This window comes from Micropterus dolomieu, linkage group LG06 (genome assembly GCF_021292245.1).
Source record: "Micropterus dolomieu isolate WLL.071019.BEF.003 ecotype Adirondacks linkage group LG06, ASM2129224v1, whole genome shotgun sequence".
Classification (NCBI taxonomy): Eukaryota; Metazoa; Chordata; class Actinopteri; order Centrarchiformes; family Centrarchidae; genus Micropterus; species Micropterus dolomieu.
Genome location: NC_060155.1, coordinates 21,756,679 through 21,772,842, shown reverse-complemented (window position 1 = coordinate 21,772,842; position 16,164 = coordinate 21,756,679). Strand labels below are relative to the sequence as shown.

The 16,164-nt window shown below is 38.9% G+C and overlaps 2 protein-coding genes across 2 annotated transcripts; both read right to left on the bottom strand.

Moving 5' to 3' along the window:
- Positions 1-2,222: 2,222 nt before the first annotated feature.
- LOC123973015 (leptin receptor gene-related protein) lies at positions 2,223-5,766 on the bottom strand. The gene is made up of 4 exons (XM_046052846.1): positions 5,609-5,766; positions 5,148-5,223; positions 4,077-4,260; positions 2,223-3,810 (listed from the first exon to the last, which is right to left on the bottom strand). Exons 1-4 carry the CDS (start codon positions 5,622-5,624, stop codon positions 3,694-3,696), a joined length of 393 nt encoding a protein of 130 aa, XP_045908802.1. The 5' UTR covers positions 5,625-5,766; the 3' UTR covers positions 2,223-3,693.
- Positions 5,767-8,692: 2,926 nt separating this feature from the next.
- Positions 8,693-15,688, bottom strand: LOC123972593 (phosphoglucomutase-1-like). Its single transcript, XM_046052128.1, has 11 exons — positions 14,973-15,688; positions 13,031-13,193; positions 12,559-12,705; positions 12,210-12,335; positions 11,270-11,460; positions 10,947-11,101; positions 10,581-10,696; positions 10,331-10,466; positions 9,607-9,790; positions 9,309-9,437; positions 8,693-8,963 (listed from the first exon to the last, which is right to left on the bottom strand). Exons 1-11 carry the CDS (start codon positions 15,228-15,230, stop codon positions 8,874-8,876), a joined length of 1,695 nt encoding a protein of 564 aa, XP_045908084.1. The 5' UTR covers positions 15,231-15,688; the 3' UTR covers positions 8,693-8,873.
- Between the last annotated feature and the right edge of the window lie 476 nt (positions 15,689-16,164).

The following is a 16,164-nucleotide window of genomic DNA, read 5'->3' as shown; positions in this document are numbered from 1 at the left end:
TCTGCTTATTTAGTGAGGCAAAGTTCTACTGAAGTTTTGTACTGGGTTGTAGGCAGCTCATGTAGCTTATTAGAAAGAGCAATGGTCACTGCTGGAGTAGGCTATTCCAATGGCAAGTGTTAATAAAATGTTATTATAACCAAGACAACAAAGAAAAGCATCATAATAGACTATACATAGTAAGTTTAAATGTATATTATAGTAGAGCTGACACACCTGTCTGTTGTGCTTTATATTAGGTGACCTTGTTGCATTGTTGACTTGATTAACTTGCCTTGTGTGAACTCGCATTGTGTTGTGCTACCTTGAAGTGCATTGCCTTGTGTTGCTGCGTTGCATTAAATTATCTCACTTTGTATTGCCTTGTGCTGGATTGCATATAACTGTGATGTGTGTGTATAGTATTGGACTGTTGAATAATGCAATAGTGCAACAGGGCATAGGATTGTGATGTGTGTGTAGTGTTGCACTATTTCATTATTCAGTTCTGTGCTGTTCTGTGTTGTGTTTCATTGGTCTGTGTGGCACACAGTGGATGCAACATTACAGTATCACACAGCAACAACACAATATGCTGTGTTGCTCTAAACTGTGTTGCATTGTGTTGTGTTCAAGGCCAGACCCAGCTGTCTTTTAGAATAATTTGATGCCTTGGCTGTTGCCAGGCAACAGCTGTCCTGGAACAGAGATGAATGGTTGTCCCTGGGCTCATTCTTCATCTCCATCTTCACCTTTGTCTTATTTTTCTTCTCAATCTCACTCACAAAGATTATGTTGAGTATAAATGCAGTTTGACTTTATTTATAGCAGTTTCTCTCACTCAGCAGATACATAGATCCCATTAAGATGTCATGTTATGGGTTTTGGGACAAAGTACAACTTCTGATTCACATGGTCTTAATGTCACTGATGTAAGCTAGGGGATAGTGGGTGCTTCTTTCAACATCAATCAAACCTATGTCACTGAGCCGGGGTTGAGCAGTCAGCAACTTTTATTTATGAAATATAGATAACAGATGGCTCATCATGATCCACCTTAAGGTCTCCGGCTGGTTCTGATGGACTTCATCTTGTATATGCAGGTGAAGGACTGGAGACTTGGCTTGGAAACCCCAGTGAGCAAAGGTGTCAACCATTCCTGTAACACTGTTCCACGCACGCACTTGGCCCCGTTCATCATGTTGATGCCCCAGCATCAGAATATCTGCAGCACATCTGGAACTTTGTGTAGCTATTTTGATGGGAATTTTAACAACCTCCAGAGATCAATGCTTAGCTGAGCCTCCATTTAATCTTTGATATGTCAACTCATTTCTTAATCTTGACACAACCAACCATTTCATGCAATATAGAATTGCACATACACACATTTAACAAATCATCTGAAGTGCTTTCTACACAGAAGCACTGCTAACCTCCCTGTGGGATGTTTGTCCCTACATGCTGTGCCTTCCACTTGTGAAATGCAATCACTGGAAGCACATATGTTTCTTTTATGGAAATAATAATTAATTTGCAGAGTGTGGGTTCCTTTTGTGGGCGGCGAAAATGCACTCGGTTTAACATGCAAATTGGTGAGGCCGCTTCAGCGCATTCCTGACACACGTGAACAGAGAATGAAATGAAATCACTCAAGTTGTATGCAGCTGCGTGGCTGATTTCTATTACATCCGATTATTTCTGAATAGATAATGTCTTTTTAGCATTCTTTTGTTATGCAACTTGCTCATAACTAGCAATTTTGTCAATCTGTATTCAATATTGATGTTTCAGTGTTTGGAAAGAACATAACAGAAAGGTGGGTGTAAAAATGTTTTTTAGTAAAAATTATAGGCAGCTAAGCAAAACATGGAGCTGTTTTACATGCTGTTTGTTGAATATTGCAAAGTATCTAAATTATTCAGCAGCTGTTCACACCTGAATTTCTGTCTGTCTTGGTTTGCTTGCAAGGTCTGGCCAGACAGAAATGTATCTACCCCCCACAGTCACCCACATACCACCTCCCCTTTCCCAGTCTGCATGTCATAGGAGACCATTAGAGAGGTTTGCTACAGTCACTATTGCTGCTGTACTGTATAAATAGTGTGCAGGTGTCTGTTTTACTGCATCATCCACCCCAACTTCCCAGAGACAAGTCAAATCAAGTTCTCCATCCACTTCACCGAACACTGTAACACTCACTTTTCTCATCACATCATCAGCAGTAAGACAGAGCCTGTGTCTTTGTTTATACAGACAGTTTTAATCAATGTTAGAAAACAAAATGCAGTCAGGAGCTTATAAAAAACATTTGAGAGCTCTTCAGCGCTCGTTAGTGTTTTCAATGGGAGTCACAATAGAAAGAACAAACTTATTTTATTGAACATGTCAGTTGTGAGACACAGAATCATATATTCCCTGTAAAGCAGTAAAGGAATTAGGAAATCAGAATTCTCTGTGATAGTCTCTATGAAGTGGGCTGCTCATACAAAACATCATTAATAGTCAGTTATTAAGGAACATGACATAAGGAACAGAGAACATGAGGAAGCAATATTGATAATTTACAATTACAGATTTCAATGGCATCTGATGGCCCCCAAAAAATAGACTCAAAACCGAATCAGTGCGATTTCTCAGTTAATCAAAACATAAGCTGTGAATGTTGGGCACTTATGAATGAGTTTGCAGGTGAAACTGTCTCTTTTAGGACAAAAACACTTTACCTAAAAAATACATGTTCTGTATTCACCAATCTACATGTAAAAATATGAATCACAAATAAATATCATGCTCTTGTCAATAGTATGATTTTTTTTTGTCATCTGCAGGAATATAAAATGGATGTGGGTACTTTCTCTTCCCTGTGCACACAATAATTGAACATAAACGCTTTGATGTATGACATTCGCTACAGTGCTTTCTCAGCTTGTTTTTGAGGATCATATTGCTGCATAGCACAGATCAAAATCACAGTTCACTGGTGAATATGCTCCATTTTTGCACTCTAGAATGATCTTTGGTGAGAATGTAAACAATTGCACCAGAACAAAAAGTAAGGCTTTAAAGTTTCATAGCAAAATGAAAAACAAACACACACACAAACACATCATCTCCATACAAATATCTAATATATAATATATTTACCTGATTAGGAGTCCTACAACTAGTTGTCAGATAGCATGGATTAAGATAACTCGCCCAGTCTTACACTTTAAACAGCAAACAGTGCTCATAATAAGCAAGCCATAATTCAGTATAGCCCCTTACCCCTTGAACAAGGTATAATAGTTACTCTTTAGGATCCCTTTGTGAAATTGATTAACTGATACATAACGACATAGCAGGCAGCTGCAATGAGCAAGGTGATTTGGGGGTTGAATCAAAGGCTAGACAAGCTAAAATAAGAGGGCTAAGGTGGATAGTGATGGGGTTACAACATAAGAAGGGTATAGGCATCAGTGTCTCTCTGGTCCCAGAGATAAGGCACATTAATAGGGTACAGTGTTGCCTCCAACCCTAATACCCTGTAATATTAAAAAAACGGCCTGAAAATATGCCCAGTAAATTTGACAGTTTGCAGCCTATATTGTACATGAGCATCATCCCCCACTGTTTGCAGGACACATGTGCCCCTCAGTCTGCAGTCTATCCATGTAACTATCCACCTACCCACCCATCCATCCGTCCGTTCCGCTTCTGTCTGTAGGCACTCTACCACTGCTCCCAGCTGAAGTCGTCCCCACCTCCAAACACAACAAAAAAGCCAAGGATGGTGAGGAAGATGATAGCATTTCCTGTCATCACCAGACCGCAGGCCCCCCACACGATCTATAGTAGGAAAAAATTCATACTGAATCAAGTCTTTCGATCAAAAACAAGTCCATAGTATTCTTGGTTTTTTACAACGCACTTCTGGACAGCGTATGTCTCTCAAGATACAGTGCAAGAAAAATATACTAACAATTGATATGGTGGAGACAGCAGAGATGCATCTACACATACACATATGAGCCAATGACGGTGGCTGTGTTTAACTCATGGAACACATGGAAATCAACTTCCAAAAGATTTCAACATGGTTAGAGAGAACTCACTCTGTTAGTGCGGGCTAGCACAATGGGAAGCCCAAACGCTGACACCACAATGCCAGTTGTTAAGAAGTAGGCCAGCTCTCTGCATGCATTGCTGGAGGAGTCGTCGTCACTAAGGCGTCTGGATATGAAGGTCGGGATGGGGCTTAATATGTAGAAAATCACGACAAACAGCGGCCAGTATACCCTACAAAAACATGTGTGGAACAGTTAAAAGGAGGGTCCACATTTTATGACATATGACAGCATGGGTTTGCAGCTTGTCAGATGAAAATAAACTAGTGCAAATTCAACAAAAAAACTATTATAGGATGGGTCTGTGTTATTAAAGGCTCTGTACTTAAGCAGGTTATGCAGATGTTGATAACAACAGCCATCACTTATAACCTACATTCACCAACTAGTATTATGAGATACCTTCTGTTCAAAGACAAAGAGCATAAATAACTGAGGAAGGCCTTTCCCTGGTTCCATTTAAAAAAAAATCTACAATGGCCCTAATACGCCGCAGTAATATTATGCCAAAACAAAAATATTTAACCATACCATTTTAAAGGGGCGCTCCAAAGATTTTACAAATGAAGCTCAGTGTACCTTTATACATTATAAAACGTCTACTGTGACTGTGGAGGATATTTCATTAAATCTGAAAATGACCCTGATGACATCAAGCCAGCACTACAAACTGGGAGCATAGGGTTTGAAAAAAGTGCCTCTAAAATAATATGTAAAGCACTCTGGTGATGTTTTGTGTTGGTATCGTAGTTGTCTGTTGGTTTGTTTGTTGGTCTGACGATTGCTGTACACAATACATTTCTTAAAGGTCTAATCTATCCATCTATCTATTAGTACCTAACCTTAATGAAAAGTGCAATACAACATTACTGGAGCAACCCTTTAAGACTATTTTTGAGTGTTGTGTTGTTTTTGTTACCTGCTTCTCTCTCTGATTAACGGCCACTTTAGTGGAAAAATATCTTAACTATTCCATTAAGCCTCAATAATGCGTGTTAAATCAAGTTTATGTCATACAATAACATAAACACTTAAGTTGTAAGTTAACAAAGAACCTACCCGTACTGTTCCAGTGCACAGCCCAGCAAAAGAAATGTAAGTCCAATGGCACCACTGAAGGACAAACCCACCAGTGCTGGAAGTAGAGAAACATTAGAATATACTGGCAGATGCTTTTGTGCAAAGTTATAAGAGACCAAACAGAAATACGCTCGACTTCTAACACTTGTTTGTATGCTAAGTCTCCATTTAAAATGACTTACTGTGAAAACCAGCAATAATTTTAAACTAAAAACAGGTTAATAAGGTAATAATGGAACCACATAGCTTGTAACAAATATCAACATCCTTGGACAGTGTTGCGGTGACAAGATAGCTTTCGATATGATTCAGCAATGGTTCTCATAAATGTTGAAAACATGGCTAACAAAGTTTTCGTAGCATTAACGCTAGAGAGGAACGTCTGCATAACTTAATGAACACAACTCTCAACTGACTCATTATCGAATAATATAAAATACCTTTAATGCCGGCCATTGCGATGATTTCGTGCAACTTTGTGTTTGGCGTTTGTTCTGTTCTTTGTGTACTGTTTATGTGCTCAGGATCTCTTTCTTGGTAGACGAACTTCCTGCTTCCTCCATCTGAGTTTCCTTTTCATCAGGTGACTTTCTTAAAGCTACAGTAGCGCAGCAGTCTGCCTGCGAAATCAAGTACCGAACGTGCAGATTTCATCATCATCATCATTAGCCGCATGTGGGCAGATTAATCACATGTTCTTGTCAGTCAAACACAGTTTGCTCCCTGTTGCAGTCACGCGTGACGAGGATCACGCACGGGGAGCACGAGACCATGTGGCGCCGTTCCTGGGGGATTCATTGATTAATACACGTGTTATCAGCGGTGTACATTTTTTGTAGTGTTTTGTAAGTCTTTCCATTGTATGCTACTTTACACATCTACTCCCCTAAGTTTTAGATAGACATCTAAATTTACAAAGTTACTTTTATCTGACAGTAATTATTAATTACTTTGCTGATACACAAGATCTATAAGAAATATAATGGCCTGTTACATATTAAACTATACCCAACGGTACATCAGAGTAGCTGAAATAGGCTCCAGCTCTGTTTTGGCTGTTTAGCTGTTTTGGTGCTCATAACTCATAATACTTCAGTGATAATACTAATGGAATAATAGCCCAGTAAAATACGTTAATCATATAATACATATTACATATTTACACTCAATTCCCTGCATAATGAGAACTATTACTTTTGATATGTGCATTTTGCTCATTATATTAATTTTGGTTGACTAAGATTTTGAAAGACGTACTTGTAATGGAGTATTTTTACATTGTTGTATTGCTATTTTTACTTAAATGAAGGATCTGAATATGTCTTCTACCAATGTGTGCAGTACAGTATTCATGGTATTATAGCCTACACTGCATTGTAAGTCAACATTCTGCTTTTATAGCACTCAAGACTCATCTTGACTCCAGTTCTTTTTATGTTAAAAACTAAAACAAAAAAACAAGTCAGATATCTTGGCATTATTATTGATTCGGATGTCAATTTTGACAGATATATCCAGTCAATATGCCTATTATCACCTAAAAAATATAGTGAGACATCAAGAATACATGTCTACACAGGATTTAGAGAAACTAATTCATGCTTTCATCTCAAGTAGGTTAGACTACTGTAATGGTCTTTTCTCAGGTCTTTCCAAGAGAGCCCTGAGATAGTTTCAGCTCATTTAGAATGCTAGTGACCTCACAAAGTCTAAGAAAGCTAAACACATACACATATTCTCAGGTCTATGCACTGGCAGTTATATAATTGACTTTAAGTTACTGCTGGTTGTCTAGAATTTCATGTCATGGGTTAGGGCCCAATTATATTTCTGACATACGTTTTCCATATGTATCCCCCCAGGTCTCTTAGGTCATCTGGAACAGGTCAGCTAACTGTTCCCAGAGTCAGAACAATAAATGGCGATGCTGCATTTAGTAACTATGCTGCTGGAACAAACTGCCAGAAGATCTCAGATGTGTACTATTTGTTTTTAAAAACAAACTAGATATTATGCTCATAACTGTAATTCATTTTAATTGAAACTGCATTCTGTTAGGTGTTCAGTTTAGGTTTCTCTTATGAAGATGGTGGAAATATGTGCCAATAATTTTACAATAGGCCCCCTTTTTAACAGAGGACATTTTCACATGTCACAGTAGGAAAAGCACAGATGTAAATGATGAAATAAATGAAGGTTTGAATTGCATACTCCTTCCGTTTCCGGGTATTGTGCACACTTGCTTACTGTCACATTGGGACACTTGAATAGAATGGAGCCATCATTAATGCGATTTACATCACTTGTTCTTTTCCTATGACATGTCAAAATGTCTGTGAAAAAGGCACACTAAGAATTTGCAATGTTTTGATTTGTTTTATTGACATTTGTGAGTGTTATTTCCTCTTTCATTAACATACAATTTACTCTCTAAATGTTACATATCTGAAAAACACTTGTCAGTGATTTTTTTCACAAAGTGGTGCAATCTTACTTCCACTCAAACCTTTAGTGGAACTAAAACCCACAGTAAGTTGGCCTCAGATGAACCAGATCTAAAATCAGTGTGTCTCCCTCTTGTTGGGCTGGACTTGAGTGTAACATGGCGATGACACCAGAAGAAAGGTACAGTACATCAAAGTGCATGAGTGATCACAGAGCTGGACCAGATGTTAGCGGATTGATGCTGCTGCTGCCCAGGTGGAAATCATGTAGCCACCAAAACTAGATAAGTTCCTTTTAAAATGTTACCTATTACAGCTTAAATGTCTCCTGCAGTAAAGAAGATGCAGTAATAGTAAAAGTAAGCTTGTTCACATCTTATACCACAATATTCTGATGTTGCTTTGCTGTTTCTGTTGTTTTTTTCAAAACAGTTCCGCCTGATATGAAATGAAGTGTTTGTGTTTGCTACGCAAGCGAGCTGGCATGTTGTCATGAATCCTCCAATACCGCGCACCAAAAACTGCAATTTCAGTTTGTTATTCGCTGAGGAGTTTTCATTTTCCTGAATGAAGGAGTGAGGATGGTCCAAATAATAATTTGAGGCTTCATGGTAGGGAACACCCAGTTCTTTACTTTGAAATGAGCACTGGGTGCATGAGGAAATGTTATTCATGTGAGAAACTGTCTGTTACTTTCTTTCTTCAAAATCAACCTCTCAACAATCTTCAGTTCTACTTTCCACAAAACCATAAAGATGACTTCCTCATTGTGCACAGCCACATTTCGTAAAACAATATGAAAATAAACAGTTATAAACGAGTTTCACTCTGCTGTTTTAGAGGCTCATTCTGCGTTTAATAAGACAACATTATGTCATGATTAGTTGTTGTGATCTCTAGGAATGCTGATGACTTTGTAAACCTGCTGATTTTTGCCAGTGACTCACTGGTTTAAATTACAATTGGAACAAGTACAGATAACAAAAGTGAAATAAACATAGATTAGAAAACACTGACAAACCAGAACACATAGTCTGTTTGCTGATGTTTGAGAAAGACACACACGCCACACAAAAAACAAAAATAAAAAGCCATTTAATGTTGTACATGGAGAATCGCTCAATATGTTTTAGCCAAAAATGCAAACTGCTGCATGTTGTGCAGCTACGTATGGACATGAAGCTCAGTTTATACAAAAATCTGGACAGAAAAACAAAAATGCATGTTACATTAGCAATGATGGAGTTACATATGGGTGGAATCATGTGATGACTGATGGGCCACTTCGACCTGTCCTGTGATGGAGCTGGGAAATCTTCAGAGCTATGGTTGCCAGGGGTGCCAGCATCACCTGTGCCAAACAAAGATGATATGGTAACAGACTCAAGCACCTGGCTGCCATATGCCACTGATTCCTCATGAATATTTAACTATGAGCAGACATATAGTGTTTATTGCAATTGTATCTTTTATTCCACAGACATTTATTCCAGCATGTTCAAATTAACATATTTTTCATTTATGGTTGATACATCCTCTTCCTCTTAACCACACAGGACTATCAATACCTCAACCTCATATAATCCAAAAATTGTCACATTTCATGCAAATCACAGTGATGTTCTGTTTCAGTATTGTGAAATTTTTGCTATTTTGCCCAAATTAGTCCTGAAATGTTCAGAATTCAATATTTTACCTGCGTGTCTTCGAAAATCCGCTCCTTCTCATAGCTGTCTATGTAGATTTGAACTGTTGCCCCATCACTACCTGTTCCACTGAGTCTGTAGATGATTCGAGAACCATCAGTGAAGATTATCCGCAGACCCTGCAGTGAAAACAGCCCAGTACAGACCATGTGAAGCTTTTATGATCTACAGGCACAGCTGAGTAGCTCCAATGATGAAAGAGTTTAAATACCTAGTGACCACAGGATACATCCAGCACCTGTACAAATAAAAGCCTTACAGCAACACGGCTCAGTGTGTGTCATATACCTGGTTCCTGGAGATGGTGCTGTCCACTGGGTCTGTGTATTCAAAGTTGTCTGCTTTTTCCACTTGGTAGATTTTGTCTTCCACAGCAAATCTCTGCTTCACAAAGGACTTGTCGGCAATCATAATCTCCAAATCCTCCATCATCTCACAGGCTGCATCTATGTCTATATTCTCATAGTCATATCTGGATGAAACAACATTTAAGCTAGTATTAACAGAAAAAGTGCTTTATTGTTGCATGTTCATAAATAGGCATATTATTTTAATGAAGGAGGAACAATCTAACATTTTACTGTAACTGTAATAACTTTAGACTTTTCACTGTAGAAGAGCAGCAATACCTACCAAATGTACATTTCTCTGCTAATGCAGTGTTATTAATATTATTTGTAACCGCTGTAAATCAGCAGAGAAAATATTTTTATGACAACTAAATGGTTGTCATTTTTTATTTAGTAAAATGGACAGATGGCCTAAGCCTAAAGTGTTATTGTCCATATGTTCCACTAGATGTCAGTCATATCATATCTTCTTAACGTCTCTGTAGCTTCAGCCCACCCATTTCAGTTCCATCTCTATCTAGAAATAATTCAACCACTGTTTCTTAATTGTTCTTTTTAAACTTTTGCTGTTTTGGTGGTTTTTGATGAATGATGGAGTACAACCCTGAATACAGACAAACAAACACACACCATACACCACACACCATGGGTTCACACATCACCTGGTGAAGTAGTTTCTCCCGTACTTTAACCAATGGTACTTAAGAATATCCTCCACACTCTGCCTTCTAGTGGCCAGGATGGACAGCCATGCCAGCACAGCCCAAAGCCCATCCTTCTCACGAATATGGTCTCCACCTGAAAGAGGGTTTGTAATTAAGTGTGCCATGCACAGAAAAAAAACAACTAAAAACTAAATTATGAGAATAAAATCATCTTTTGATCTAATAACTTGCTGAAGCAACACAGTACCTGTACCAAAGCTTTCCTCTCCACACAAAGACAGTCTGCCTGCATCCATAAGGTTCCCAAAGAACGTCCACCCACTGGGAGTTTCATACAACTCTATTTTTGTTGCCTTGGCTACTCTGCAAGGTTTACAGCAAATGAGTATTCTAAGAAAGCACAGGGAACCCTTGAAACAACAGATGTGATACACTGAAATGTCATAATATGATTTTTGTTATTATTAATGTGTAAGTTTAAATACAATGATTAAATGTTGTTTAAATATCTATTTGCACTAAAAGTACTATAAGTTTGACGTGGTTTTCCACTTGGTATATCACTGGCTTATTGGTTTTAGTAGTAATGTAAAAGCCAGGCTGTATTTTTTACCTGTCTAAGGCTGCACTTGTGGGCATGCTGCGGGCGAAACCTCTCACCCCTGTATGCTGGAAGTATGGGATACAGAAGATGTTGTCAGCGATCACAGCCACAGAGTCAGGCGGGGTGACGAAGAAGCCATTCTTACCGAGGATCATGTTACGGTCCTAGATGGCCCACAGACAGACAGAGGTTGGAAGGCACAGCCTTTGATTCAGTTCTGGGATCTTTTCACATGTGAATGTGAAATATACTTTGTGTCCAATTAGAAAATTTAAGACTTATTTATTTTATTTTAGACAATCTAAAGAAGAGACAAATAACAGTACACACACCCCATCACCATCAAATGCTGCACCAAAATCATACTGTCCGTCTCTCATGCTGTCAACCAGATCTGCAGCGTAGGTGAGGTTAGGATCTGGGTGTTGACCCCCAAAATCCTCCAATGGCACACAGTTGATGGCAGAGTTGGCAGGGCAGCCCAGCTCCTCACAGAGTATTCGCCTCACATATGGTCCTACCACTTGGGAGCAGACAGAAGTGACAGAGAGAGAGATAAGAGAAGACTGGTGTAAAGACAATGACTGAAGTCAACTATGGTGTTATGGGAAGTAGCACTATCAGCATTCAATTCAATTCAATTCAAATCAGTTTTATTGGCATGAATGTATAACTACATCAGAACTGCGTGTTGCTCTGTTTAAAACAACAGTTCAACATTTTCAGGTTAGATGAGAAGATTGATACCATTTTCATATTTGTACAGTAAACTGAACTGATGAAACTACAGCCAGCAGCCAGTTAGCTTAGCTTTGCACTAAGACTGGAAGCGGGGAAACAGCTAGCCTGGCTCTGTCCGAAGGTAATCTGACTATCATAGACTTCAATAAAGCTCACTAAAAACACTTTATATCTCGTTTGTGTTAGAACGACACATTGTGGTTTTATGGTGGGTTATTTGCCAGACTCTTTTCTGGCTGGACGCAGTCATTTCCTGGAATCTCATTTTACATTACACTTTTCTTTTTTACTGTTTTAGAGCATTAGAGTTGCTGGTAGGCAGATTGTGTACCTTTGGACAGAGCCAGGCTAGCTGTTTCCCCTGTTTGTGCTAAGGTAAGCTAACTGGCTGCTGGCTCTAGATACATATTTACCATACAGACGTGAGAGTGGTATCAATCCTCTCATCACACTCTAGGCAAGAAAACGAATAAGCATATTTCCCAAAATGTCAAACTATTTTTAAACAAGTGTTCCAGGATATTCTCTCACCTCCATGCATGGCATCTAGTCGTATCTTGATGTGGTTTTCACCAGATAGAAGCTCCTTTAGAGCAGCAAAGTCAAAGATGTTCCTCAACAAGTTAGCATAGGATTCCACAGAGTCCACAATTTCCACTGGACACAACCACAAATGAGAAACAAAATTGTATTTTTAATCTGTGAATTGACATGCCATCATAAACGTTTAGATTAAATCTTTGCTGTCTGGACAATTAATGATCGAGGGGAAAATAATATATACATATAATTTTTATAAATGTACCACTAAAATGACATCTTCTGCCTCCATCTTCTCCTAATCTGAGGTGATGGGTGACAGACTAAATGTGCATTTCACCTGTGAAGGGTTTGAACTTGTTTTCCAGATCAAACGTCTGTTTGCCCAGGGTTGTCAGATCCACTTGCAGTCCGGGGCAGATAGCAAACTCCTCAATGTTCCTGCTGATCTGAAAAATCTTGTTTGTGACAGCCTCCTTGGCTGGGCCTGGATGCAGTAGAAAGTCTCTGTTGTTAAATGTGATATTTGGATGTAATGGTGTGCTATAGAACCACAGCTACAGAAAATACATCCAGTATACTGGTGGTGATACTATTCATAGTTGTATGAGACATTTATGGGTAGAACCATGCAGATATTTTTTGTCTCAGATTTTAATGTCCAGACAAAGTCTCAAACTTTTTCTCAGCTGTGCCACATATCTGAATGAGGCCTTGTGTAGCCTTGTTAAATGTCAGTTTGACATCTCTTGTAACACTATTTTTCACTTGGCTGATGAACTTGCATGCTTCCTCTTCTCCAGTTACCATACCTCCATTTGCAGTACTGAACTTAATGCCAAAGTCTCCATCAGGTCCACCAGGGTTGTGGCTGGCGGTGAGGATGATGCCACCGATGGCTTTGTATTTCCTAATCGCACAGGAGATGGCCGGTGTGGACATTATCCCATGGTGTCCAATGATAAGATGACCCACCTGAAGAAGTGTCACACAGGTGTTTGTGTGAGTTGGCTGGCATGAGTGGGTATCTTAACTTATCTGAGTGGGGGAGGGGAGGGAATATCAGTTTTGGTCTGTCATGCTTCTTCAGTTACAACACATCAACAGCAAGTTCTATTATGTGTAAGTGTATTTTAAATCCCTCTAAGTATACCATCTGACCAAGAAAGCACAAGAAGCTCAAAGCTTATGTAATTTAACCCAAGGACCACAGAGCGCTCATTAATGGTGCTGGCATGGGGGAAGAAAACAAAACAGGTTATATACGTTTATATTTGAAGACAGCCTAGTAGCTAGGTGCTGCATTTACACCAGCAGCTAGCTGGTTTCACAGCTGAAAGGCAGATTTCACCCTTTAATTACTCAGTGTTACATTGTTTTGGTGTCTACCCTAGACATCTTGCATTGCTTATTAATCCCAAATACTGGCCATTCATACTTGGCTAATTACATTTTAAGTTGATAAAAGCATCAGCAAACTGGTGTCAAATGCAATTTGAACTAAATGCTATAATGAAAAGAAATTACAGTTTCAACTGTATATTTTTTACAAAAAGGCAGCTGGTATTAAAGATGTATTATTTCACAAAAAATAAAAGCTTATTTCACATAAAAATAACATAAAAAGCAATGAAAACTATGTTGTTTATTTGTATTGTACAAATACAAATTTGAAATTCAAAATGAGACTGTACTCAACAGTGTTTTGAGTTAAATGCTAACGTGAACTTGCTAACATTCTCATAATGACTAACGTAATGATGTAACAGGTTTACCACATACACCATCTTTGCTGTTCCAACAGTTGTTAAGATATTTGGTAACACTGCAATACGGTTCACAAAACTCTCAGTAGCTGGAACAATGATGAACAAATCGGGAATGACCCGATCATTAGTGAATCGTTAATAAGTAGTTAGTGAATAACTCTGACTGGACCATGAAGTAGATCATGGTGATTTACCAGAGAACAGACTGGGAGCTACTATATTAATTAATTATCAGGTAATGATTTCTTAATAAATGTGAATCGATCATACTGACCACTTTCTTTATGAGTTGTTCCTGATTAATTTCTCACTCATAACTTAGTAACTACTCACAATTCTGTGTACATATTGTAAAGATGTAAGCAACTTTTCCATTATTGACCTTGGAAATACAGTAGTAGTTTAACAAAACAAACCCAACTCACGATCAACTTGTTGTTTTTGTCAAAAGCTTATCAACTATTTCACTCTGGCAGCAGATGGATTTTGTTCAGTTGTAATGCAGATGGGTCTGTTGACATGCTAACTCCATAGTTTTATGATACCATACATAGCACCTCTAGGACTTCTACTACTTCATCTTTAGGAGAACTGTGTAATATAGGTGGACCTTGAGTTAGAGATTGCAATGTATCAATGTATTGATGTAAATTTACATTTACATTTGGATTACAGATTATACCTTTAAATTGTTAATGTCTGATGTAATACATTTTTGATTATCTTTATTGAAATCTTGATATTGATTGATAAGCCCCCCCCCCCCCCCGCCAAAAAAAAGAAACCTGTCAAAAGATACAACTTAAAGACATGAGCCTGGTACAACCAATGAAAACAAAGGGATGATAACAGGTGATGGGGGAAAGGTGACATTGGTATATGTGCTCACATCCACCCACCCACACATGTACACAAGCACACACTTACCAGCATGCACACACAAACAAACAAATGAACACACACACACACACACGGTGACACTGACCCCGTTGGCAGCTGCCATCTGCACAATGACCTCAATAGCTGTTCGATTGAAGAAGCGACCGTCTCCTCCCACCACCACTGTCGATCCCTGGCGGTCACGAAGGTCAATGGAGGAGAATATACTCTGGATGAAGTTGTGTAGGTAGTTTCTCCTGGACTGGAATACAAAGACCTTTTTCCTCAGTCCATTGGTGCCGGGTCTCTGGTCAGGGTAGGGGGCTGTGGGGACAGTCAGCACCTGCAGAGGACTGTTGTCCATTGTTTTAAAATGAAAATCCAGCCTAATGCAACTGCAAAGAGAGCCAGGGAAACTGTTGTTTTGAGGGAAATCCCCTCTCAGCTGACATGGGGAATGGTACACAGGGGCAGAAAGGGAGGGTAAAATCCTGACTCCTCCTATTATTTCACTGGAAGCACAGGGTTACAGTGGTACTTCTAAAGCCCAAAATAACCTTTCAAACTTTCAAATGTGTGTTGCACAGGCCAGGGGGAGTAACCAAAGACGCACGCTCCTTCACACATGTGCAGGGAGATCACTGTCATGGCTGCAGGCCCAGTCACAAAGAAGTGTTTGGCTGCAGCTGTGATTGGAGTAATGATATGCTAAAAAGAAGGATCACAGCTCTCATTGCAGATGCACTTAGCGCTATTTTAGGAGAGGATATTTACCCTTTCTTACAGCTGAGTGTGTGAACAGAGAGTGAGAGGAGCAATTAGAGAGTCATTAGAAGCACATACTTAATATAGATGTGGTTCTAAGAATCTGTTTACAAAACAAACACCATTTGTCAAATGTAATTATATAAACAGCACAATCAAATCAGAGTGGAAGGTACAGTGGGGGAAAAAAGTATTTGACCCCTTGCTGATTTTGCAGGTTTGCCCACTTACAAAGAATGCAACAATCTACAATTTTAATCATATGTACATTCTAACAGTGAAAGACAGAATCCCAAAGAAAATCCCAGAAAATCACATCATATGAATTTATAAAAATTGATGACCATCTGATGAGGAAAAACAAGTATTTGACCCCCTGGACAAACAGCATGTTAATATTTTGTAGAAAAGCCATTATTGGCCAGCACAGATGTCAAACGGTTTTTATAGTTGGTGACAAGGTTTGTGCACATTTCGGCAGGGATGTTGGCCCACTCCTCCCTGCAGACAGCCTCCAAATCATTCAGGTTCCG